The 27550-nt window shown below is 38.8% G+C and overlaps 2 protein-coding genes and 1 long non-coding RNA gene across 9 annotated transcripts in view; 2 read left to right on the top strand and 1 right to left on the bottom strand.

The window, feature by feature from the left end:
- The window catches only part of bud23 (BUD23 rRNA methyltransferase and ribosome maturation factor), an 11038-nt gene extending 9135 nt beyond the window's left edge, over positions 1–1903 (top strand). Inside the window, exons 11-12 of the mRNA XM_084125575.1 lie at positions 613–702; positions 1638–1903. Coding sequence (XP_083981701.1) covers positions 613–702; positions 1638–1692 — 145 coding nt within the window. The 3' untranslated portion in view covers positions 1693–1903. The remainder of the gene's footprint in view (positions 1–612; positions 703–1637) is intronic.
- Positions 1904–8215: 6312 nt separating this feature from the next.
- The window catches only part of stx1a (syntaxin 1A (brain)), a 79428-nt gene continuing 60093 nt past the window's right edge, over positions 8216–27550 (top strand). For 6 of the 7 annotated variants that reach the window (XR_014607989.1, XM_084126804.1, XM_084126806.1 and 3 more), the window contains exons 1-3: positions 8216–8302; positions 25434–25508; positions 26516–26615. Coding sequence is in view for 6 of the 7 variants with exons in the window: in XM_084126804.1 (XP_083982930.1) it covers positions 8273–8302; positions 25434–25508; positions 26516–26615 (205 nt within the window). In the remaining variant the exon portion in view is untranslated. Of the gene's footprint in view, positions 8303–25189; positions 25344–25433; positions 25509–26515; positions 26616–27550 lie in introns of those variants that run through there. The other variant, XM_084126809.1, reaches the window with a different exon arrangement.
- LOC311091542 lies at positions 17513–18604 on the bottom strand. Its single transcript, XR_014608115.1, has 3 exons — positions 18484–18604; positions 17942–18016; positions 17513–17652 (listed from the first exon to the last, which is right to left on the bottom strand). It is a non-coding gene; the product is annotated as an uncharacterized lncRNA (long non-coding RNA).

The following is a 27550-nucleotide window of genomic DNA, read 5'->3' on the forward strand; positions in this document are numbered from 1 at the left end:
TCCATATTCCTTTTATATCCGCGGGACTCGCGTCGCGTGTGGAGCTGATAGCTGTCTCTTAGCAATCCCGAACTGCTTCATATCACAGTCATGATAAAAGCATCGATGTATTCAGTCATCCATAAACATTATTAGATCGGTCGGCTTGACGTTGACGACAAGATCCATAATTCATAGCAAATGTTGCGTCATCAATCTACGCCTTTGTTATTGTAAGAGGTTAGCGACCCCTAGTGGAGAAAAAAATACATAGTGTACGTTTAAGCTTTCTGCATAATTAAGGGCCTGGCCATGCAAAAATGCTCTCCAGAAACACTACGGGTGACGTCACGGACACTACGGCCATATTTTTTGCAGTCTATGATGTGAAGAGATTCCTCCAGTCCTCCAGTGCTCTGATCTGACAGACATGAGCCAGTGTCACACCACTGACTGCCAACATGAGAAGTGCTGATGTTTCACGTGTTCTCTGTTCAGTGCCGTTATTAACAGGTTATAACTTCATGACTATCAGGGTTAAGTTTTCAGTCTTTAAGCGTGTGAGAACCGCAGCACACTTGTATTCCTGAAATGTCATGTATGTTCCTCACCATCTGCTCTTTCTCATGAAAGGTCCCGCTTCAAAAATATGAAAGGAAAGTCTGTGAAGAAGAGTAAAGACTGGGTCGTGGAGAAGAAGGAAAGGCGGCGCCGGCAGGGGAAGTATGTTTCAGCTATTGCTATTTTAAACACGTGTCACCGCCGTACTGAATATATCGGCTCTTATCTGCAGAAATCTAACTGTCACAGAGTGAAAGTTTGTCATTTAACGTGTTTTGTCTTGTCAATTTACACATTCAAACAATTTTAAACGCGGAAGAAGAGGCAAAAATCGTGACTCGTGTGTTATCTGTGCGCACAGCCACACACACTCGAGGTGCACACTGAGAGAGCTAGCGCTCGAACACCGAATTGATTCCTCTTTCCCATTTCCTTGCCCTTAAACGGACACATACACAAAAATTATGTCTAAATATCCGTCTCTGCAAGAGTTCTCTCGGTTCTGTCATGAGTGAACAGTTGAGAAAGAAATCAGATGTTTGTCAGTTTATTCGGTCTTAAAGTGACAGCAGCCTAATATTCCCACGGTTGCCTGTGTCATTAATGTTAATAAAACAACAAATACAGCTTTAACAAAGATGAAACTATTTAATTTCTACACTAAACAAATAGTGTTATTTTACATTTAGGCGTAATTATTAATTTCTGTACCGGAATATTACTGTTAGACCTTATTTAGTTTAATCTCTGCTTGTAATTTGTGTATTTGTTCTTATTTTATTACTGACTTTTCACTTGTCTTTAATAATTTTTGAACTTTATCAGTTAGGCTAGTAGTTTTTGATTCGGTATCAAAAGAACTTCCAAGTGAGCTTTAAGTAATAAATTAAAAGCAAAATTGAATTTTGTGACCCGTTGCACTACTAACTGCGAATCCTTTCAGAAAATAAAGGCACTTACATTTTTAGACACTTTAGAGGCATTTTTTAAATTTTTTCACATTTTTAGGGACTTTATGATAAAAGGCACTTTTCTTTTTTAATGAAAGTGCTCATTGATGTTCAGCTGTGGTGAGTGTTGTGTTGTTCTTCTCTCAGGGATGTAAGAGCCGACACTAAATACACCGGGCGTCACAGGAGACCTCACTTCTGACCCTCAACGGCTTCATGCAAGCGTCGACACCGGATCCAGTCACACTGACCAATCAGAGGAAACCAGAACCAGAACTATGTGCTTTGAGGAAATATATCGCAAAACAAGAGAAGAGCCATGCGGAGATAATTCACGGACTCATGGTCTTATAAGATCACTATCTGGATTATGTCTGCATTTACAGAAGCTTTAATAAACAAGATTTCATCTTCTCAATTGTTGATTCCTTAATAAATGTGCATGGAAACCATTGTGGTGCACATTCAGCATGAACCTGGAGCTGTGCGTTATCTCCAGCAAATATTGATCAACAGCTCACAGTTCACCATCAAAACACTGTCACTGAGAGAATGAAAGAGATTTGGGATTGATTAAGATTTGATGTGGGCCTCGTTTGTAAGATGTTGCCCCATGTGAAGATGATATTGTATGAGGATGAGGACAGTCCCATGTTGACTGCATCACACACACACACACCTGTTATCTCGATAAGACACTGCAGGGGTCCAGTGATGTCCCTCAGGAGGGCCAGCACCAGTCACTCAATGACTTAACCACAGAAATAAGGGAGCTGGTCTGAAGTCATTGAGTCCTGTGATTTTGGGTTTCTTTGGGATGGGGATGATGGTGGAGCGTTTGAAGCAGGATCAATTTGGGGCTAATTGATTCGCAAATCAGACATTAGCCTACCGGTTGCGTTGTGTATTTGTCCACTTTTATTACTTATAAAAGTTTTTAAAACAAGTGCTGTGAAACATGCATCTTTGGTGAGACCATTTCACCATAAAAGCGGAACAGTAAACCTCGTGTTCATCTAGCAACTCACATTTCTCGTCTTCCTCCATTTTGGTCAGGTTCTCCTCTGGGACACCCCTCTCTCTCTCAAATAAAGTCCATCTTGGGACTTGGTAAATTTATGATGCCAATTTCAAAGACGTCAGCGTGCACATACACCATGATACACACACCAGTAACATTCTCAAGGCTCAATATTTCCTTGTGATCATCATGTGTTATTTGTGGGTGGGACATTTTAACAAGATATTGTCCCCACCACTTATTGAAACATCTCGTGGCACAGATGTACTTAATACAACTGAAACATCTCCAGTTGACTAGCTGAGTGTTCATTTTGTTCGTTTGTTAAACAGGAGTCTGTCTGGAGTGTGTGCTTAACACTGTTGCAGAGACTCTAATCACTGAAATCACAAAACAAAATGCACACAAACGTGTCCCTGCTCTTGATATGCAATCACTGATGAACATCTTTGGTTTTAATGAGAAAAAAAACACGAGGGCAAATTAGAACCCAGAACCTCTGACACCCTTAACCAAAGTTCTTTCACTGGCGTGAGAATCTCAGGACTAATTATATATATTTATATATATTAGGGCTGTCAAAAGATTAATCGCGATTAATCGCATCCAAAATAAAAGTTTGTGTTTAAATAATATATGTGAGTGTACTGTGTATAATTAAATTTGTATCTAGAAATACGCACACATGCATGTATATATTTAAGAAAAATGTGTTTATATATAAAAAAATTTTTTTTTATATATAATATAAATATATACAGTATATGTATGCAAATATTTCTTAAATATATACATGCATGTGTGTGTATTTATATATACAAAATAATTATACACAGTACACACATTTATTATTTAAACACAAACTTTTATTTTGGATGCGATTAATCGCGATTAATATTTTGACAGCCGTAATATATATATATATATATATATATATATATATATATATATATATATTGTATTATAGTAGATTTTAAGGAAGAAACTATCACATTAAACATGACTTCTATATTTAATTAAACGCTTGAACATGAAACTCTTGAAATTGAGCATGAATTATTGTACTTATCTTATATAGTAGATATCCCCCACACACACTCCTGTCACACACTTTTTAAAACAAAGTAACAAGAAAGAAAACCAAAATAATAATTATGCATGGCCTCTTAGGGGCTTCCGTACTTTTAAAATGTTTAAACTGACAAGACTCAGAATAAATGCTGAACCGTCATGAGGAAGCAGCACTGGCGATTATAGTTTTAGAGGGGCTGAGACGACAGACAGGGATGAAACCCTAAAAAGGTCCCAGAGCTGCCCCTGGTTACATAATGGCACACAGTGAACCGTCTACTCTATACAGTAAGTCAGTTAGGACACATGTTGTGTCTTGGTTCTTCTTTTACTGGTGGATTATCTCCATGCTAATGGTCTCTATCTCCTTGAAATATATTACTGTGTATTCAGATGAGGGACTTATATGTTACTTTAAAGTCCCCCTGTGGTGAAAATCCAGCTTTTAATGTTGTTTATATGTCTATGTGGTGTTTTTACCTTGTAACCAATCAGATCAACGTGTGATCGTCAACCAGTGGATCTCTGAACTGCTGTGAGTGAGTGGAGGCGGGGCTCATTTGCATATTCATAGAATCACGTATACTAAATGAGGCAAGGGTGTCGAGTTACATTCAAGATATTTTAAGGCATTAAGAATTTTTTTTCAAGGAAAAAAACGTTTAAATATGTAATTTTGGTGATCAGAGATGAGATTTAAGGGATGAAATTATTGACTACAGAGGGACTTTAAATGTTGTAAATGTACTTCAAAGAATATCATAAGTGATTAAACTATTGCATGTGTTGTACAACAGTTTACTAAAGTACTGCACATGTGTGTGTAGAGGACAGTGTGTGTAATCACAGCTGGCAGTGGTCTGATAAATCTCTCTGAGGGCAGAAGAAGAGAAACATGGCAAAAATCAAACACTGACACCAGACCAGACCACCTTCCCTCCATCCTTCTCTCTGCAAATAAAAACAGAAAACTTTTTATGTGTTTTGGCCGTTCATTTACACGTCAACAGTGTTTTGGGGGCCTGAAAACGCAAACTTAAGAAAGTGGTTTTGATTTTTAATTGAGTTGGTACACATTTTGTGTAGGAGATGAAAAACAGCAGTAAAGCTTTCTTAAGAAAATACTAGTTAATGTGGTGATACTTGATCCTTTGTATAGAGTTCCTTTGCTTTTCCTTTGTTTGTCTTTGTTTATTTGGCTGTCATAGTTTCTGATTTGATTTCCCTCGTTACTGATTATGTTTACCTGTGTCTTGTTGGGTTCCTCATTTAGCCCTTTAGTTGTTTAGTTTTCTTTTATTAAAATTAAACTCTTATATTTAGGTACTCACCTTGTTGGACCACACCATGACAGCACCAAGCTTGTGTGACTAAACTACTTTTCCTATCATTCTCTGTTGGCAGAAAGATAATGATAAAATACACAAATAACTGTATTCTAGAGCTGCTATAAAGCCAAAACACTTTACTTTAATTTCCTATTATCAATGTAAAGCTGCTTTGGAACAATCTACATTGTTAAAAGCGCTATATAAATGAAGATGACTTGACATATATCATCAAACACACATAAAACATCAACTATACCCCTGATGTGCATCCCTTTAATTCTGTTGCAGTGGCACTAAAACATGTCCTGTACGTCTGTAAGTGAAAAAAGGCCAGACACATTCAATTTATTCAAACTAAAACCCTGCAGCGGATCAAAAGCCAGGGCCCAACGCTGACTCTGAGCACAAGCCCGGCATGAACACAAAGCCAGAACGATTGGCAGAGGCCATGCTCACTGTGGAGCCTGTCCTGGTGTGTGAGCCGGCATCAGCGTCTGTCGTCGAGGGCATTTCAGCGGAGTTCATCTGAATGGATTGGACCTCCTCACACACTCCCAGCGCTGGGTTGCTGGGTTGATGGTTTGCTGAGGAATTATATTAGTAGCTAGATGAGAAAATATTTGCTGGTCTACAGTCTCCATTGGTTTCGTCCAGTCCTAAGTCTTCTAAGTCAGCGTTTCCCAACCTGGGAAACCCTCTAGTTTGAGGGTTAGGGGTGAAATGGTTACCAGTTTGACTATAAACCATGATTCGACTTCTGATGGTTAGTATTACAGGTTAATATTCGAATCATCTTTAAAACGGTCTTAATCAACAAGTCACTGTCTTAATAATAATTTCATTTGTTACATTTATATAGTGCTTTTCTGGGTACTCAAAACGCTTTACACATGGAAGGGGGAAATCTCCTCAGCCGCCACTAATTATTAAATAAAGATGAATAATTTTGAGTCATGTTGGCTGAGCAGGCATTCGTCCGGGGTGACTGAATACGTAAATGCCTACTATCATTCGTTCTTCATATATTTACTCAGCAACTGGCCGGCGCACATTGCTCAGATGCCCACTGGGAAAACGCCTGTGCTCCAGATGGCCAGTCCACCACTGTAACCACAGCCATCTAGGGGGTTTATTTTTGTAGTTATCCATCGTAATACAAAACAACTTTCCCTACATGATTCGCAAAATAACGTAAGAGTCAGTAAAATGCATGGATGGAGGAGTGTGTCATCTAACACACCTGCATTTGCCCAAAATCTCACTCTGGCCTGGCGGTGTGTGTCGTGGATGTCCCGAGCTCTTGGTCCAGCACAAGCGTGGAGACAGTTTGCATTTAAGTTTTCTTTTTCTTTGAAAACTTAATGATAATCCCAGAACAATTGTCTAAAAACAGGAGTGGTAACACGATAGCTTGTGGTGAGAGATTTAATTCAACATGTGAACACACATGCGGTGTGTGCTCTGCGAATCTGAGAGCCCCGCTTTTACACACACAGTGGTCTTATCATTCAAAGGTGAGTGACGTCATCCGGGCTCTCTCTTAATCATGTTACTATGTGCTTTATTAGACAGCATAAAACTAATCAATGTTATATAGCTCAACATGATGAAATATGATCAGTATTCTAATGTTGATCTCGCTCACTGCTAGTCTCATAACAGCCAACACGAACTAACATATAGAATAACATTATAACTTTAACACACTCAAATGCAGTTTAGTGTGATAGTGTAGACCAAGTTAAAAAGCGCTGCGTTCCCTCACAAGTTTAATTTGTCAAATAAACTGACCTGTGTGAGTATTAATCAGCACTAGTGGGTAAGTTAGTTCGGTAGAATGAAATGTCCTTATTCCTTTATATCCGCGAGACTCACGTGTGGCGCTGATATCTGTCTCTTATTAGTCATGCTAAAAACATAAACAGTATTTCCCATAAACATTATTAGATCCATCGGCTAGTTCCATGATTCCGCTCATTTGTTGAAGAGGTTAGCGCCCCCTAGCTACGAAAAACTACATATTGTACCTTTAAGTCATTAGTCCTGTATATATGGCCCTCATGTTTCAGTTGTTCCCTGTCTAGCTTTGTTCCCTGTTACCACTGTTGGTGAGTCCACGTTATAAGTCGAGTTAAGTCCGGGTTTATGTTCAAGTTTGTTATGTTCATGTTTATTTCATGTTATAAGTAATGTCAAGCCGAGTCTTTGTTTATTTTGTATCTGGTCAAGTTTGGGATTCAACTGCACATGGGTTCAGCACAGCTTGCCTTCAGTGAACTTCCTGACAGTTACATACTGACGCTTGGTCAGGACTCCTCGGCGTCACTTATCTGACGCATAAGGCAAACAACTGACAGAAATGGAGAACCATGCATGTTAAATGACGATAAAGGGGAGCATTAAAAAGTGACGCAGATGAGTCCTGACCACATGTTTCAATTTAAAGGGAAAGGGAAAATTTCTCCAAAAGGAAAGTTCTATTGGAGGTCCTTGGTATACTAGAAACGGTCTTGGAAAATATTGTATTTCAAACAAGTCAAAGGGAATACATTTCAAAATTTTACATAAAATATACCGTGTCAATTCTAATATTTCTAAATATTTGGACACTTAAACAAGCAGAGGAGACATTTGCAAATCTGTTTTTCGGTTGCCTCATATCCAAACAGTTTTGTGTTTTTGAGTTCAAGTCATGTATTTGATTCTGTAAATGTTACACACTCTTTTAGTTTAAAATACTTTTTTTTTATCATAATGATATTAAAAATAAATCCCTGGAGTATATTGCTCATTTTTCTTTTTGTCGTTTATATGGCAAATTCTTCATAAGTTTGCAAAATGGTATACCATCCCACCGCCACTTTAAAATTGACTTCTTAAATCTCTTTATTTTATAAAGAATAAAAAATAAAAAAAAAGATTCTCTTAAATGTTATGAAGAAACATTTAAATAAAATCCATGAATTTAGATGCTTTTGCTAAGTGTATCAATGTCTGTATGTTATTGCATGAATACAGTTGTAGTTTTCCTGTCGTGTCGTTTTGCCATTTACACCATCCTAATGCCTTCCTTCAGTTGTATTTTTCTTTCACGTCTTTTTAAAATTCTTATTCAACTTCTCAATTTTTGTAAGTTGTGTGTGTGTGTGTGTGTTAATCATGTAGAATTTTTCTATTGTTGTTGTTCATTTTATGTATAATGTTCTTTATGTATTTGTTATTCGACAATAAAACAATAGATTGTTGATACTTCTAGTATGTGGAGTGACGCGTCGCGCGCTGTTAAGGGGGCGCGCCTCGCCTCACTTAAAAATGACGCTCTTCTCAGCGAGCGTTAAACGCTTCAGACTGAATGAAACATGAGGGACCGCACGCAAGAGCTCAGACATGTGAGTATATGAGTTTATTCAGTCAGACTGAACTTTATATTGATGCTATGATGGACAGACACGCGTTGCTCCTTCTGTCGACAGCGTGCTTTTTTGAAGATTTCATATTGATCAATTCTCAGAATCTTTTAGATCGATAGTGATGTTTAATGTTTGTCATGTAATAGTTGTAATTAAGGCGTTGTGTTTGAAGCTGGTAAACATGAGAATGAGCACTATATGAACATATATTTGTTTTATTATGTACTTTCACACTGACATGTATGGCGTTGAGCTGAAAGACTGATGAAGTTCAGAAAACGTTATTCCTGAGTTTGTCTGCACGTGAAAAGAGCTGAGATGTTTATTTACCACGTTCTTTGAGACTTAATGTTAATGTTAGAATAATGAATACGTGTAGTACAAACCTGTGAAGCACGCCATCAGAGCTGAAAACTGATTTAACATTATAAAGTACACTGAGCAGATATGACTGGCTGGATCTTTACATGATAAATGAAGCTTCATCTGTATGGATTGATCTGAGTAGAGCACATTAATCATTAACCAGTCTTTCCTCACTATCACTGAACAAACAGAGGATAGATAGAGATTCTGTCCTGTTGTGATTCTGGTTGTGTCTCCTGTATTGACACACTGGCTTTACTTCTGTAGTTCATGTCAGGTCCAACACAACAGCCCACTGTTATCATTATGACACTTTGCATAAATGAACACTTGTTATCTGGTCGATAATCCCTGTGGTGTGTCTGCTGTATGACATATTCTTGGATCAGTGAAGTACAGGTTGAGGACAGCAGGATGATATAAGTGAGCGCCTGTAGTGTGTGAGACGCTGTGATACTGCTCTTCTTCTGAGGGTGCTGTTGTGCTGCTTTAGGCCTGTCTGGTCAACTCACTCCCAAAGATGTTCATATTCTGTGCGCTGGTCAGTTCACAGCAGTGACAGAAATTAACTTTTTCATTAATGGGCAGTATTTGCCACATTAAACTGATTTCCAGGTTTATTTTTACCTTTAATAAGGGGCAATTTTTTTTTTCTAACCTTATTAGATGTATGCATCATGCCAAATTCAGAAGTTGTATCTGAAGCATTTAGATGTATTTACACTGCAATTACAATTGCATAAATAACGCTATGAGATTAATGTTTTAAAATTTATATTTTGAATATTGAAATTTGAAATAATACAAAAATATATATATGAAAGGTGACGGCAAATCACTTTCTTAGTGAGTGAGTCATTAATCTATTCAACCCGTTCCTTCAAAGGCTGATTCATTCAGGAACGAACTTTTGCTGCGTCCCACTTCACCTACTTAAACTTTTTCTTTTTTTCTTTTTGCTATTGTGCTGGTCATAGTTTAAAACAAAGTTTTAAAAAAAGTTCACAATGTTGTTGCAGCTAAAATATAACACAGATACATTTAAATGCATCTTTTCCATCGGGTTAGACATAGATTATTAATAACAAACCCATTTTAGGGTCTTTCAACTTAAATGCCCATCTCACAAACTCCATCATGTTTGTATTTCCTTTTATTTGTGTTTTTAGCTCTGAGTCAAATCCTTCCCCAAAACAGGGATAAAGTTGTCCGCAGTGGCACCGCTAGGGTTTCTGGGACTCTGGATTATTTGTAATCTGGGCACCAACCACCAATTATATGATCTTTTTGCCACATGTAACAACAATCATTATCTATGAGCATATCAATTATTGCATATTTAATAAGAGAAAATGAACTAAATTTGAATGTTTATTAAATTAACTGAAATTATGCATTTATAACTAGGGCTGGGTATCGAGTTTGATACTTTTTAGGCACCGACCGAATTGCCTCGATACCACTGAGTATCAAAAAATGTCTTGTTGTTCGGTACCAAGTTTCGTACAGAACAAATTGTAGGCTATGAAAACAAAAAAAGTGAATGTATATCTATTAGGGGTGCAACGGATCTTAGTTGATCCATGATCCGTACAGACCAGGCCCCATGGTTCGCTGATTAATTGCAAAGTTTAACCATCACAGAGCGAAAGAATATAAACGGCTTACATTTATATTCAAATGCACGCTGTTATCCCTTTACAGTTAACATGTTGACTTGTAAACCTAAATTTAACGTCCAACAACAGATATTTCATCAAAATGAATATTTTTGGGCTGAACATTAATGGTTTCCCTCTTTACGGTGTCTGATGCGCGCGCCCGTGTCAGTTTGAGTACGTGTAACACTGGACTGCACGAGATAAGCCAAAAAATACAACAGTTGAGGCAGATTCACAGATGGTAGACAGTTCATTTATGTATTAGTGAAGTAGACGGTAACACACCTGCAAAAACAAAGCAATCTGATATTGACTCAAATAAACTACAGATAATATGTGGTAAGTGGTTCTCATCAATGGCTTTAACATTTGAATAATCATTTGGTGGAATTATGTAAAAAGAAATGATAAAACCATTTTTAAACATGCATTCTTTCTGGAGTTGCCTGAATGTTTTGTTAATGTTTTTAACTTGCTGTAGCCACATTATAATAGAAATCCAGTTTAATATAGCATCTACAGACCTACATTACTCTGCATTGTGAAGAGCCAGTGCAAAGTCCAGCACACTTCTGCATGGTTGCAGCCAGTTCTCATAATGCATTTCAGAATGGTCAGTGTCTCTTTATAATACAATTATATGAAATACAGATCGGTAAGTGGCACATGCCCCTGCTGTTTAGTACTACTTTAATTAGAACATTTCACTTTTTGGTTGCGGCCACCAATATTCATGGTGTCTAATAATCTAAACAGCACAGCTGAATTGTCACACATTGCCTGAGTAACGCATTGAGTTCTCTAACGCGTCGTCTTGTGCTTGAATGGATGAAAGTCACTTGAATGTTTAAATTGGCAAGACTTCAGAACCTGCTCAAATTATTAACTTTTGTGATGACCCAAGTGACAACATTTCTGTCCCAAGCATCTTTCACACTGTCTCTGGACCATTGGCCAGTGCTTATGGTCAAGCCCTGCTTGCAGGACTATCTGGACTACCATCAGACTTCTCTGAGAGGAACATGCAGGAAGGAGTGGGTATAGATTGCATGTGCATTAGTCATTCCTTATTTTTAATGTGGGATTGGTGCCGTTGTCAGTGTCCATTAAGTACTTACGTCTGATAAGCTATAGTAACTTGAAGCTCATTTACGTAAGATAAAGTCAAGTCTTCTGTAACAGATCAGACAGAGGCCCAGAATGAGGATCACAACTCCAAAACAGAATTAGTGAGAAGGAAACTACATGCACAAGATATAATTATTAATTTACACACTTGAAGGATTAGTTTAATCATAAATGGAAGGTACATAAGGGCATGTAGTTTGTGGTTTTGCTCTACTAACAACTCCATTTCTCTACTAAAACACTTTAACTTTTAATTTTCACTTCCGGTTTGCTGCAGTTATACTGTGTGCATTCACATTTTTTGCTATTGTGATTCTACGGCATGCATCAATTTATTTACTTTTATTTTTTCTTCTCTTAATGCAGTTATTTGCTGAATCGTATTTATATTGTTGTTTTAAGAAGATGTTCACAGAAATAAACAAATACAAGCGTACAGCTTGGACACTAGGTGGTGTTCACGAGTTTACACTTACAAATAACCAGCCAGAGTAAAGAGTATGTGTATTTGGCATGTTGTCCGAGGAGAGGGCTCTGAACTGGGTATTTTGGCCCAAACCCAGAGTACTTCCCCCGTATCCCAGGCTGGGATAGGAAAACAGCCAAGAGTGAGGAGTCAGGGTAGTGGAGGGATGTTGAGGAACATGTTGAGGAACATGTTGAGGAACATTGGTGAGTCGGCTACGTATATAGGCCTCCTCTCATGGAGAGATCATTTGAACGTGTTCCTCTCTAACTTTGTTAATAAAATATAATTTCATGAGTTCACACTTACAAATAATCAGACAGAGTAAAGAGTATGCGTATTTAGCGTGCTGTCCGAAGAGAGGGCTCCTTGCTCTGTATTTTGAATAAATGGCTGGAAAAGTGATCTGCTGGGATGCTGGATTGTATCAAAATGGATTTGAGGTGTTTTTGTAACCAGAAACATGTAACTTTGGGAGTTATCATTATTGATCACATGCTAAAATCCAAAAAAGCCATCTTAGGAGAGGCATCATTGTGGCGGAGTGCGAACGGCCTTTATTAATGCAATGAACGGTTGCGGTTGCTTTCGTTCTCACAGTGAACTACTATGATGTTGGTGGACCATTCTTTCCCATATAGGAAGATATGAGGAAAAAGCTCAACAGCACTGAGGACGTTGAGGACTGCGGGAAGTCTAAAAGCTGGGGCGCCCACTTAAAACACGAACCAGCAGCCTTGGTTAAATCCCCCGAATCTGATGGAGGGGGCTGCGTCGGTAAACAGTTGATCACCGATGGGGAGAGAAACCAAGTTATTATAGAAAAAGGAAAGACTGTTCCACTTTTTTTGTTTAAGGAAGGTTATCCATAAAACTAAGCTCGTTGCAGCACAAACTAGTTGTGGAGATTTGGTGTTCTAACGCTTGAATTGAAAATGCAAGAGAGAGGAGAGATGAAAAGGCGGCCTTGCAGAATTATGCACATCACAAAGTTTAAGCGGCCGAGCAAAGATAGCAGTTCACTCTTAAGACTTGGACTGTCTTGGAGGGTGGACGCGACCAGAACTATCCTGTTGATTTTTCCTTGGGCAATGAGGCCTATGGACATGGCTGGACCCATGATTTTATCCTGGGCGATTGGAATCCCGAGCTCAGCGGAAACCGTATGGGACTGAGAGATCGATTATTACGCATTTTGTAAATATTCGTATTTTCTCTGTTTTTGTTTTTTCATTGGTTTTCTTGAAGTGATAACATGCGCTTACATGATAAGATGAAACCTAAAACACTTCCTTACCTGCATATATTTACCTCTGATACATTGGTTTGATACTGTAATCATGGTTTGACGTTGAATGATCACCATACAGCAAAGTACAGTCTGATTTAGATTAGTGTTTGTTCCTTTATCTGTTGCTGGTTTGAGTGGCACACAAATTCATTTAGGGAAGTTCAAAAGAGTGGTAAATGACAAAGACAAAAACAAAGTTTATGGTAAAGGACAAAGAGCTTTGCATAATTAAAATGTGCACCTTGAATTTATTCAATTGTGTTCGACAATCACTAAAGTATCACTAAACTTTTGCCATGAAAACAAACTGCTTGAATGATCAATTTATTTTTAGACATTTTTTATTTTTTTTTATTTTTATTTTATTTTTCCATACATATCCAGACCTTAACATTTCTCAAATCAAATTCAAAACTTCTCCAAACTGCATAGGAACCCTCAACATAACAGTTTATTTCCATCAGTTATCTGTCTATGGGTCGTTACATTACTTTAACATTTCAGTAACGTTACATTTCTGTTAGTTTTAAATCAGATACAGATAAAGTGGAAGAGTAAAATTACATTTATTTGAATGCATTAGTGAGAGATAAATCTGTGAAGTCTGTGCACCATCTCTTTACCTATAGTGAAGCTATTGTATGTAGCAATGCAGAAATACTTATCCTATAACTTTAAGTTTCTAAACGATTTTGTTGATAATTTGCAGGACAGCCTTGACAATAAGTTCTGCGCTCCTTAATGATTCTGTGTTTTGTGTGGTGTGCGAGGCACTGATTTTATGTGTGTTTAAGCTACAAGGAAGCAGCGCGTTAGTTTAGAATGGCAAATCATTTACAGAAAACTGTTTAAAACGTGTATTCCCCATTCAATATTGAGTAACCAAATGGCATAAACTGTGCTCGTGATTGAGCGGTAGTGGGGCGGTCAGAGTATGCATTTATTTGGGTCTTGGTTCCGTGCTGAGCACCATTTGGAGAAAACAGAACACTTAAAGGCGTAGAGGCATCTTGTGGATGGGGCTCTAGCCTCAAATATAGTGTTTAGGACTCTCGCTGGGAGGTCCGCAATTTTCTGATGATGGGCCACACATGCAGGGCCCACAACTCGAGCTGGGGATGCTAGATTGTCCTGTTCGCCTGGGAAAGGCGCTGTTGCTAACAGCTGAATCAACTCAGGGAACCAAGGCTGTGCGACTGTCCTCTCTGATCCTTTTGATGACCTGAGGGAGCAGCTCGACTGAGGAAAAAGTGTAAAGGGGAATAGTGGGCCATTCGTGGGCCACTGCATCCCTGCTCTTCGAAAATAATTTTCGGCAGTGAGAGTTGTCTTCGGAGGCAAAGATGGCCGACCTCTACCCTGCCGAAAATACTCCTAATTATTTGAACCGTTTGGGAATGGAGGGCCCATTCCCTGGGGACACAATGTTTCGGGACAGAATCTCTGCTCCCTGGTTCAGTCTGTCCGGCATGCGCGTCATAGGTTGCGTTGTGCCCAAAAGAGGAGACGTCTGGCTAGCCTGTCCACCCTGGTGGTTTATATAGGATTCTATCGCCATGTTGTCTGACCGGACTAAGACGTGGTGTCCTATTAGGTCTGGCAGGAAGGTTTGAGGGCCAGAAAAAACGCAATCATTTCAAGGCAGTTTATATGCAGCCATTTTTCCGGGAGTCGGTCTGCCCTCGCACAGAGCTCCCCAACCCGTGTTGGAGGCGTCTGGGGTGACCACCTTCCTCCTCAAGACCAATCCCATGCTTACTCCAGACCGGTAACGGCTGGGGTCCTTCCAAGGGGCCATGGCTCTGATGCAGCCGTGGTTTACCTTGACGTGAAGGCGACCTGATCGCCAGGCGTGAGTTGGGACCTGGGGTTTCAGCCAGTGGAAAGTTCTGAGAGGGGAGAAGGCCCCTGCTCTGAACGAAGTCTCAAACCGCTGGACAGTCAGCCATGCCCGCATTTGGGCTGAGTCGAGCACCGCCCCCAGGAAAGAGATCCTCTGGCTGGGTGACACCAAGCTCTTGGTTATGTTGATTCTGAGTCCTTGGCATTTCAAATGGCTGAGGAGCACAGATCTGTGTGATGGGGGGCTATTTGGATATGAAAGTATGCATCTTTCAGGTCCACTGAGAAAAAACAATCCCCTGGGCGTACTTGCGAGAGGATTTATTTCAAAGGTAGCATTTTGAACGGCTGTCTCATGAGGGTTAGGGTTAGGGCGATTCAGATGTCTGAGATCTAGGATGGGCCTGAGGCCGCCATCCTTTTTTTTAAGGAACGAGGAAGTAGCGGCTGTAGAAGCCTGACTTGTCTAAATCTACATCCAAATCGGAGCCATGGGACGATCATAGTATACGCTCCTTGAGACAGTGCAGGAAAGCAGAAAGAAAGTGGAAAAAAGACAAATTACAGGTTTCGTACGGTATCTTAAGGGACTGCCTATTGTTATATCAGAATGCTGTTAAGAAAGCTAAGGCTTCCTATTTTACTAAATTGATTGAGAAACATCACCACACACCTAAAGCACTTTTTTCTGTCATTAACTCCGTTTTAAATCCCCCTAAAAACTCTCTTTGCTGCCCGTCTTTGGCACTCTGAGGATTTTGCTAGTTACTTTGGCAATAAAGTTTCTAATTTGATAGCCCAATTTCAAGTCCCCGATCAGAAAATACAGACAGAGATGAGTCCACCCACCCTCTGTGTCACAGGCTGCGTCCGAAACCGCATACTCAATGAGTAGGTACTTAATTTCAATGAGTACTTACTTAACGAGCGCTTAAAGAGTAGGTACTTTATAGCCAAATCTCGTTGAGTATGAATGCGAACCGGACATCTGATGAGCTGCCATGTTGACGTTATCATGTGACCTACGACGCGTTATCACACGCGCAACAACTTAAAAGATTTGAACGACACGTTTAATTCATCTATCAGTAAATATCTTGATATTGATTAAACTTGCTCATTTTGTGGTCTTTTTGAAGAAACTGCTGCCCATTTATTTTGTGAATACATTTAGGGTTGATTAAAGTTCTTATATTTAACCCTACTAATGTGACCCACCGTTTTATCCTTAACGATATTATTTCTTTTTATTACGAAATCCCAAAATTGTCAACTCTTGAATGTTGTTAATTTCTTTATTTTATATCCAAACATTTTTATCCACAAGCAAAAGTGGCTAACTGCTTTATGTTTTCCTCTTTTTCTTGTTCAATTTAACTCTCCTTTCATCCCTCAGGCCTAGGCCTATAAATAATAATAAAATAAAATAAATGCATTTTTTAAATGTATTATAATGAATTATTTAAGAAAAAATATATTAAGATATTCAACCTTGTACTAGGTTCTTTTTTCCTGTGTAAAAAATCTCATATTATGTATGCAAACCCATGATATATATATATATATACCTCATAACATGAGAAAACTGTTGATTTTATACTCAAAAAATGTAAGTATCATTAATATTAAAAATTAATATTACCCCAGAATGAATTGCATTGCTATCCCACCCCAAAACATACAATAATAACAACGATAAATGCTGACCAATACTTAATTATATTACTTTTTACTGAAAATATTCAATTCAATAAAACAAACAAAATGTAATGTATGTCATATGACATAGCTATGCAGGATTGAATACACTCTACATGTGTATATAGTGAACATATCTACATTTGCATTCAAACAATTAAATAAAGCATTAATTAAATAATTATATTGTATTTACTGACAACAATGAGAAATATTAATAAATTAGTAAAAGAATGAATGAAAGTCACCATCACACAATAAACAAATGCATATACAAGTCAACACATGAAACAAAGCTTTATTCAAACTACAATCATGTATGTAGGCTGAAGGCGCTACGGTTGTTGCGTGATGTGTTGTGCTTCACAATCTGAGGCAATAAGGGCAGGTGGAGTGATGGAGGGTCTCGTAAGGGCTGGTGGAGTGATGGAGGGTCTCGTAAGGGCAGGTGGAGTGATGGAGGGTCTCGTAAGGGCTGGTGGAGTGATGGAGGGTCTCGTAAGGGCAGGTGGAGTGATGGAGGGTCTCGTAAGGGCAGGTGGAGTGATGGAGGGTCTCGTAAGGGCAGGTGGAGTGATGGAGGGTCTCGTAAGGGCAGGTGGAGTGATGGAGGGACTCGTAAGGGCAGGTGGAGTGATGGAGGGTCTCGTAAGGGCAGGTGGAGTGATGGAGGGTCTCGTAAGGGCAGGTGGAGTGATGGAGGGACTCGTAAGGGCAGGTGGAGTGATGGAGGGTCTCGTAAGGGCAGGTGGAGTGACGGAGGGACTCGTAAGGGCAGGTGGAGTGATGGAGGGACTCATCCATGGCACCATCTCCAGGATTCAGCTCTGGGCTCTTCATCCTCAGCACTCACACCAGCCTACTGACATTTCAGATCCTACAAAATGCACAAACATAACACAAAAGCAGTCATTTTAACCGCACAATGTCATTTGATTTCAGTATTATTTAGAAGACAAAACCGCTTTTTTTTCACAAACGCCGCCATCATCTTCCCTTGCAGGTCCTGCTCCACCACAAAAGCTGTGCAGCTAATGCACAGAAATCAAGAATCAGAAAAGTGCTGTAATAGCTCTGTTTGAAATTACAATAATTAATAATAATTATAATAAACTACAACTTAAGATTTAAATAGTTGTAGTTATTCATTTCTGTAATATACTCACTCAAAGCCTTTGATGGCAGTATTCAGCTTCATGAGCCACTCTCCACCGGATAAACACACATCTGTTCATCTGTCCCTGTAACATCCAGACAAGATTCACAAGCTTGTTTTAACTTTTTATCCAACATAAATGTTCCTCAATTTATCAACAGTACTAATGGACAAATAAAATAGATAACTTATGTTTAGTTACTTTATAGATTTGTTCTACATAATAGCACACATTCATCACTCAGATGTCTACGGTATTTCGTGTTGTGATGTGCTCTTATTGAAGATTTTCCTGTCAGATGTAAATGTACATTTAAAATAAGCGTCTTTAGGATGTATATGGTTTATGTAAATCCACTTTAGAGACGTAACTTACGTGTCCTTACTGGAGCTCCCCTGTTAGCTAACGTTATACATAATAAAACGTGTTTTTACAGCAGAATCACAACTATACTATACTGTGTAATGTCTTTACACCTCCAACACTTCAACAGTTTACTCTACAGTAGTTCAACACATGCAATTTTAACACAAGGACCCGTGTTTACTCACATTTGAAAGCACCCGCGTCGCTGATCTCTGCGATGTTTGATAATGACGTATCCTCTCGCGTGGCCTCCTGGGATAGAAGAGTATCCATCGGTCGAGCACTCGAAAATCTGGCCTGAAGCAGTAAGCCATCCGGGAACTTCTCGCCTACTCTTTTATGAATACTGATGTTTCGAACGTACTGCTTCCTTCACGTACTGTTTTCGCCTACTATATAGTAGGAAAGTAGGCATATTCGGACGCACTTAAGTCCGAATCTCGCGATAATTAGTACGTCACCCAGGTAATTCTCACCTACTCTTTTGGATTCGTACATACTTTTTCGCTCGCCTACTCTTTTTCCCATACTAAATAGTAGGGAAGTATGCGGTTTCGGACGCAGCCACAGTGTCTGGTTTGTGTTCCCTGGTTACCACTAGATGTCCTCCTTCCCCACAGTGTCTGTCACATTATGAACTGCATTCCCCACAATCCTTGTCTGTACCAATCACTGTTCATTGCACTCAGCTGTTCCCTGTTTCATTGTTAGTTCTGTGTGTATATATACCCTGGTTGTTTCAGTGTTTGTCACGGAGTCCTAGTGTATTTATCACGCCACTTCAGTGTCTGTTTCTAGTCTGCTCTTGTCTTTTGTTTTTGGATTGCTATATTGGAATTTGACCCATGCCTGGATTTGACTACTGATTTTGGATTTTCCTTTAATAAATACTTACTGCTATTGGATCTCCCTGTTTCCCGTGTGTGGTTCGTGACACTCTGGACCTCTTTCAATCCTGTCTCTCTGCCTTCTGTAAAGGAAGTAATGTTTAAACTTAAACCTTCCTTTTGTACATATGACACTGTATATCCTTGTTATCTGAGACAATTATTTGATACTGTCGGCCCTGGGTTGGTGTCGTTATTGAATAAATCCTTGCTTGATGCCTTTATTTTATCAAACTTTCGTCCTATATCCATTGTGCCGTTTATTTCCAAGGTATTGGAATTTTCTTTTATTTTTTACAGCTTCAGACCTTCTTAAATGACAATCATATTTTTGAGAAGTTTCAGTCGGGGTTTAAATCTCTGCACAGCACAGAAACTGCTCTTATAAGAGTTCTCAATGATATTTACATGGCTAAAGATTCGGTAGATTCCATCATTTTGGTAATGTTAGATTTGTCTTCTGCTTTTGATACTGTCAACCATACGATTCTCGTCTCTCGGCTGGAGTCTTGCGTTGGTCTAGGGGGAGAGGTTTTAAGCTGGTTCAAATCTTTTTTTGACCACAGGTCAAACTCATTTCATGACTCATTTTTTGACTAATAGACGATTCTCTGTAAAAATGGGATGTTTCTCCTCATCACTCTGAAATTTATCCTGCGGTGTGCCTCAGGGTTCTGTATTGGCTCCTGTCCTATTCTCTCTCTATCTTCTTCCTCTTGGTTCTATTTTTAGGAAACACAATGTCTCATTTCACTGTTATGCTGATGACATGCAGATTTATATGCCTTTGTCTGGGAAAAATAAGAGTGCTTTAGACAGTTTGACAGCATGTCGTGAGGAGGTAAAAGCTTGGCTTGCCAAGAATCTCAGACAAAACAGAAGTTATTGTTTTTGACCCCTCAGAAACCAGGCCAAGACATGATCTTGACCTTGGATCTCTAGATCTATCTATCTCTCCCCAAGGACGGAATTTGGGTGTGATGTTAGATAGTTTCCTCAAATTCGTTAAGCAAATTAGTGCTGTCATTGGATCCAGCTTTTTCTATCTTCGCTCTTTAGCGAAAATCAAATCTTATCTTCCCAAGCGCTCGATGGACATTGCGATCCATGCTCTTATTACCTCGCGCTTGGACTATTGCAACTCCCTTTATTTTGGTGTATTAAAGTCCCAAACGGCACGCTTACAGGTTGTTCAAAATGCTGCAGCGAGATTCCTGAAGGGAAAGAAGAAATTTGATCATGCATCATGCATCATCTCTTTTGAGATCCCTTCAATGGCTATCGATAAATTTGAATATAAGTTGAACACAAAATTGTATTACTGGTGTATAAATCTTTAAATGATTTAGCACCTTCTTATCTGTCTGACTCCATTATTATTCTCCCACTAGAAGTCTTCGATCTGAAATGAAACTTCTCCTTCAGATACCTAGAACCCGGCTAAAATCAAGGGGTAACTGAGCTTTTGAAGTGGCTGTCCCCACACTATGGAACAAGCTCCCACTGTATATTAGATCGACTTCCTCTCTGTCTGATTTCAAGTCATGTCTCAAAACGTATTTTTTTTCTATTGCTTTTAGCTTATAATGATTTTAAACTGTGTTTAGTATTACTCGTGTTACTAATTTCTATTAGCTCTATTTTCTTTATGTACAGCACTTTGGTCGGCCAGTGGCCGTTTTTAAATGTGCTCTATAAATAAATAAAAATGAAATGAATGAATGACGCACCCTGATTGGCTCGTGCAGACACACCACTTCACCATAGGTTCGTGCAGTAACCACTGCCCAGCCAATAAGCGTGCGTGCATCTCTGCACTGTTATGGCTGTGCAGTAGCACTGCGTTATTGAATAAAAGGCTTCAATAAATTGGAGAAAAGGGAGTTTTTCCCCATAGCGTCTAGCAAAGACGCAATACGAGTGAGCGTTTCGAAAGGGAACAGATGTGCTTTTAGGTGATGATGATGATGAAGGCTGTTTTATGCATTCCACTTCACCCTCTCAAAGAATTAGACAATTTTCTGCTGCTGCTGTCTTTCTGGTCAAAAGTGTTGAATTAGGAGTGTGTGGCACAACAAAACTACATTCTAGTTAAGATACATCTACATCTTGTAGATATGGCGTTATGTAGAACTTTTGATTTTAATCGTCTAATCGTTGTTTTCTCACATTGTTGCATTTACCTAGCATGTTGTGCAGATGCTGTTTGTGTGTTGAATTATTGTTTATTAAGCCTTTACTGAGTTTTCAAAGTTCAGAAATATGTGAGAACACACTTCTTTTCAACCAACATGTTATATTGAATAAATATTTGTGGGATTCAGGCCCTGCATTATTGTTAGGGTTTCAGTAACGCACCCACTGAGAAGCCTATTGAAAGCGCCCTGGATATAAAAATATGAGCCACCATACTCTAATGCATATTTGGCTTGCAATTAATAATGAATGCACATAATGTGAACGAATTTAATAAACTTAGTTTCCAAGAGTTCCTGGTAACCATCAGTAAATTCACTGAAAAAATAATTCATAAACATACAAATATCAGTTGACCCTGTGTTTAATTTCTATACTGACAGACGAAAGTGAATTAGCTTTGAGAAAGAAAGAGATACAGGGCAAGATGAGACTGAGAGAAAAAGAAAGAAAAGCCCCATTCGGATGGGATTAACTTTACAAGGGTAGATGGAATAATGTAATTTTACCACAGGACGTCTGTAATAATAATGGGCAATTCGCACAGGATAAGATATCTCAGTAAAACCAGCAGAAGTGGGAGGGATAACTCGATTTAAGCACCGCTGTCACCCATGTCGTCATGTGCGCAAACACATATAACCTATATAAAACAGTAAGGTCCGGTCGAATGATGTATTAATGAACATCAGATTGGATTCTGTTGGTAATAGGCACCAACCTAATGCTTAAAGATGTTTTGTGCCTCTAACAAGTACTTTTGATCTTCTTTTTGATCTGAGTGGTGTGTGGAAAACACTTGAGTTTTACCACAGACTCGTCCCAGCGTCTAGAACGCAACTGATGCTTCATCAAGCGTCTCCATACTTGAAAAACCGCGGGAAACTACTTTAAACAGGAAATGACGGAATATTTACGTACATATTTACAGCGGGTCTATTTGCACGGGATTAGTATTTGTACTGAAGGTAAAAGTCGCCGTAATCTTTACTGATATTGTCCGTAATGATCACTGAGATGCACATTCAGACGGGACTAAATCACTGAGAAGCTCTGGTAATAATTACTCTACCCCACCTCTCCATGTTACACTAGTCCCGTCTGAATAGGTTTAAAGACAGTAATGGAGATGAGAAAGGAAGAACAGGTCTTGCCCACAGTAGCCAGGAAAGGATTAGCACTATTACAATGTATTCCTAATTACCAAAGATATATGCATACTCATAAAAGAGTAGGCAAAAAGTACCCGGATGACTTACTACTTCCAGTGAGATTCTGAAGTGTGCATACGATGAACACTTTACTATCCCATGAGGCCACAGAAGAGGATTTGTGAATGGTAGTGAAGTGATGTAACTGATGCTGTAAGTTACATGATAATGACAACATGGGGGAATGTAGTACACCCAGATTACATTCATACTACACACATTCATTTTATATAGCACATACGTTTTTAGCGATTGCAAAGTAATAACTTATTCAAAATAAGTGTCTACTCAAGAGAGTATGTGATTTTGGACGCAGCCGATCAACTTCATTAGATGTTTGACCTCCTTTAGATTTGCATCAGTTTGCTGAGACATCATCTTCAGTTTTTCTTTCTTTTTCTGCCGGCTCTCTGGGGTCTCTCCAAGGGGCAGGAATTATGCACTCATAAGTATCCTGGATTGCTGCTCTCTATTCTGGAGGGACTTCATCCATGTCAGACTCATCAGTGCGATGCTTTCCTTTTCTTATTTTTGGAGACATAGATTGTTTGACATTTTAAATCTACAGTGCATGCGGAGAGTATTCACTGCGCTTCACTTTTTCCACATTTTGTTATGTTACAGCCTTATTTCAAAATGGATTAAATTCATTATTTTCTACAAACAATACCCCATACTGATAACGTGACAGAAGTTTGTTTGAAATCTTTGCAAATTTTATAAAAAAAAAAAAAAAGAAATAAAAAAAATCACATGTACATAAGTATTCACAGCCTTTGCCATGACACTCAAAATGGAGCTCAGGTGCCTCCTGTTTCCACTGATCATCCTTGAGATGTTTCTACAACTTGATTGGAGTCCACCTGTGGTAAATTCAGTTGAATGGACATGATTTGGAAAGGCACACACTTGTCTATATAGCCTAAGGTCCCACATTTAACAGTGCATGTCAGAGCATAAACCAAGCCATGAAGTCCAAGGAATTGGAATTGGAATTGGATCCAGGCACAGATCAAAACATTTTTTTTAATTAAATTAAATTAAATTAAAATTATATACATAAAACAATCTTGAGCTCAAACTTGACTTTTGACCACTATTTTAAAGTTACTGTACTCTGCCTTTGTATTGTCAGCAAAAAGCGAGAAGTCATGCCAAGGCAAAAGGCAGTAACTTCCACATTATCAATATTTGGTTGCTGATCACCATTAACAAAATCATTATAGTAACACATGTATAAAATCTAGTGATCATGGCATTTATTTTGTATGATTTACAATTATTTATAGCCATCTACTTATTGCTATCTTGTGCTTTGGTTGCATTCTGATGGCATTATTAATACATTTGACATGACAAAACACCTCCATAGATATATTAGTCCAGCGTTGGCTCGACCGTAAAGTTTTGGCACTTATTTGTTGTATTCATCTCCTACGGCATGTGTAACATTTTTCTGTCAACTCTGCATAATCCTTCGCGATCGATGTCGCACGTTTGTCGATGGAGCGGTTTCAGACCATACTAAATGTTCTGACCGCATTTGTTTAGGACAAAGCTCTGAGGACATCAGAAGTTAGAGGGACTGATGGCAGCTATACAAAGTACACAGGCTACACCGTAATTTTAATCTTAATGGACAGTAAAACAAAGGCAGATAACCGTACAATCTGGTAGGTAGCATTATTTGATAGAACACCGGCACAGTAACTTCATATTGATGCGCGGCTAAACAAAGGCAGAGTACCGTAACTCAATTTGAGCGTTCCAAAACAAAGCCAAAGAGCGGTAACTGGTGTTACGGTGTTCTGCCTTGGTTTCTCATGGGCTTTTGGAAGTTTCTGTTAAGACAACTCATTATTTTCTCTAAAAAACAAAGGAATTGATTCAAGATACTCATCCACATGATAAAGGAGGATAAAGCCACATGCCAAAAATATAAATAACTCATTTTCAACCAAAAACGAAGTTACAGTCTTTTGCCTTTGCACGGCACAATAGGCCTGTTTTCTTAATTGATGAAGTAGGGGTTCACTCTTGCTAAAGAATAGAGGTCAGGGGGGAGGGCTCCAAGCTCGGAACCCAGAGTACTCCCCCCGTATGTAAATGGTTAGGACTAGAAGTGTGGAGAAGGGGTGGTGGAGGGATGATGCTAAACTGTCAATGAATTGAGGTGAGACTACTGAATGTATATATACCTCTTATCGTTGATTGCTGAGTGCTCTCCACTTTTGTTAATTATCTGAACGTGCTCCTCCCGAACTTTGTTAATAAAAACATCATCTAGTGTCACACGCTGACATGTTTCACTGTTGTAGCTTATCAATGTTGTGTGCACGAAATAGTCGCTGAACAGTTGGTGAAGCGCTAATTAAATGTCGGTTTCACTGATTTCGGCCCTCCAAAACCATATATATTTATATTTTTTCCAAAAAGAATAGCAATACAATACAACTTTTCTTCTGCAAAGTTCATCAAAACCTACTGATTTCTGTATTTTCATTACTAAAATTAAGAACTTGTTAACATCTGGGAAAAACTCTCTCACTTAAAATGTTCTGCCAAAAAATCCAGAAAATCATTGATTTCTTTTACAGTGTGCAGCTGTTCATCTTTACAGTGAGAAAGGATATCTGACATATCACATCATCTTCACCTCCTTCCTCCATTCCATGACCAATTCCCTCTTCCTCTGTCTGTGAAACAAACAAGCGATCATCACTTTAATTACCAATACAAGCTGTTTCAAAAGTACAAGTGACTTCAGATTTCCCCACTTCAACACTCTTCTCATCATTTTCCTGAACTACTTCACTTACTAGCTGTATTTCTGTTCATCAGGGAAAAGACCCGGAAGAGACGGATGAGGTGGTCGTTGTTATTGAAAAGGGTTTCATGGACGAGTTCTTTGAGCAGGTTTGCATATTTACATTGCCTATTTACTAATGAAATACACTGAAAATCCTCAAACGTATCCAGACTATCAGGGCTAGGTTTGAAAGAAAGAGAGTTGAGGTGAGGCACTATTCACAAACGGCCTTAGTCTTTTGTATTTACCAACTAACTTACTAACTAAAGGCTCTCAGGCGAAACAGAGGTATTCCAGAGTACCTTACCTGGGTAAGCTAACCTTGCTTTCTGGAATACACCCCTGGAAAGACGAACAGGAACACAAACCAACACAATAAACAACGAGAACATACAAAGAACTGAACCAAACAACAGGCTAAATGAGGAATAAAACAAAGTGGGACCAATCAATCAACCAATGAGTAACTATGGGACCAAAAAAAAATCCAATTGTGTCAATACATGACACAATACATGACACAGATGTCCTGAGTTCTACTGGGTTCTGTTTCCTAATCAGCCACACATGGAAAGACTATAATAATAATGCAAGATGAAGACCACACATCACATCAGACACATCAGACTGCTATAGAACAGACACACATACGAACTTAAATAAAATCTGCAGTTGTGTTCTGTTTATGAAATAACACTGATTGCTTCTTTTAACCACTTCACTTGTGCCATGAATATCAGTTCTGTGGGTTTATTTTTTTTTATACATGTTATAGCCTATTTTAGATACACATGCATACATTTACTATGATTTAATTGAGTGGATAGTTTAGCTAAGTCTGGTTTCACATATGATTACTTGTGTTTCATGTAGGAGGCACACTGCATCTCTGTGCTTGAGTTTCTGTGAAATGAGATCTTTCTCTGGATCTTATTCCTTCACCATAATGAACACTGAGGCTGTGGTAGAAGTTTAAATCCTTGGAAATTGGTTGAAGCTAAAATGTGCTATGATTGTTCAGCACCACGTGGTCATTATCTGATTGGCTTGTATAGACGTGGGTGTTAATGACAACATGAGTTTGATCAGTTCTGATTTCCCTCTTCTCTCTCAGGTAGAGGAGATTCGAGGGTTCATTGACTCTCTGACAGAGAAAGTAGAAGAAGTGAAAAGAAACCACAGCACCATCCTGGCCTCTCCAAACCCAGATGAGAGTAAGACCCTGTTACACACTCACAATAAAGTCTTTCATCAGCAGCCTCCGTAAAGTCAGAATGGAAAAGATCACAGTCCTGTCATTCAGCTTCACCGTTACAAAACATCTGTGTGTCTCAGTAAGAACTGAAGTGAATTTTTCTCTCGGTTTCAGACATAACAACAGACATTACGAGTTGAATTTCTGTGTGTGTAAAAGTCTGTACAATGTTTACTCAATGTTTAGTGCATTTGTATGCAGATTTTGTTACTACATTGGTTACATAATTTCCTATATCATTCTCTTGCCTTTCTAATATTGTGACGTGTTTGCAAGACAGCTGTATTTAAAGGGGTCATGGCATGAGAAATAAAATTTGCCTTGATCTTTTATAAGAGGTCTTTGTACTGTTAAAATATCCTGCAAGTTTCATAGCTTAAAACGTCCTCCTTGTTATAAACATAGCATTTTTTAAATAAAGCTCCCAAAACGGATTGTTTGACATTGTGGGATCTGTGATGTCACATTGGAGAAACATATTTGCATATGTCCGCCTCCAAAGCAAGACATCGACCAATAATTATACATCATCACACCATAGACCCCGCCCACTGGCGTTCAGTCTCTTAACGGCTGACATTTGACATTTTCAGTCTCTTAACGGCTGACATCACTGGATGTGAGCTTTGTTTCAAAAGCAAATAGAAGCAATCATAATCACTGAATGCGCATCTGTATACTGTATCCAGTGTAGACAGCGTTGTCTATGTTGTTTGTGCTTTCAGTTTCTGACACACTCAACGTGCTTGAGTGAATTGACAAAAGGACAAATGGAAGAGTGAAAGAACGTTGGCTTTGACCGTCCAATTTAAACAACTGGTTTGTGTCTTTGTACAGACTTTAGAATGATACCAGCGTCTGAAACAAGTGGATGGTCAAAGGATTATGGGCCCT

The sequence above is a fragment of the Abramis brama genome (assembly GCF_963993115.1).
Source record: "Abramis brama genome assembly, chromosome: 10".
Lineage (NCBI taxonomy): Eukaryota > Metazoa > Chordata > Actinopteri > Cypriniformes > Leuciscidae > Abramis > Abramis brama.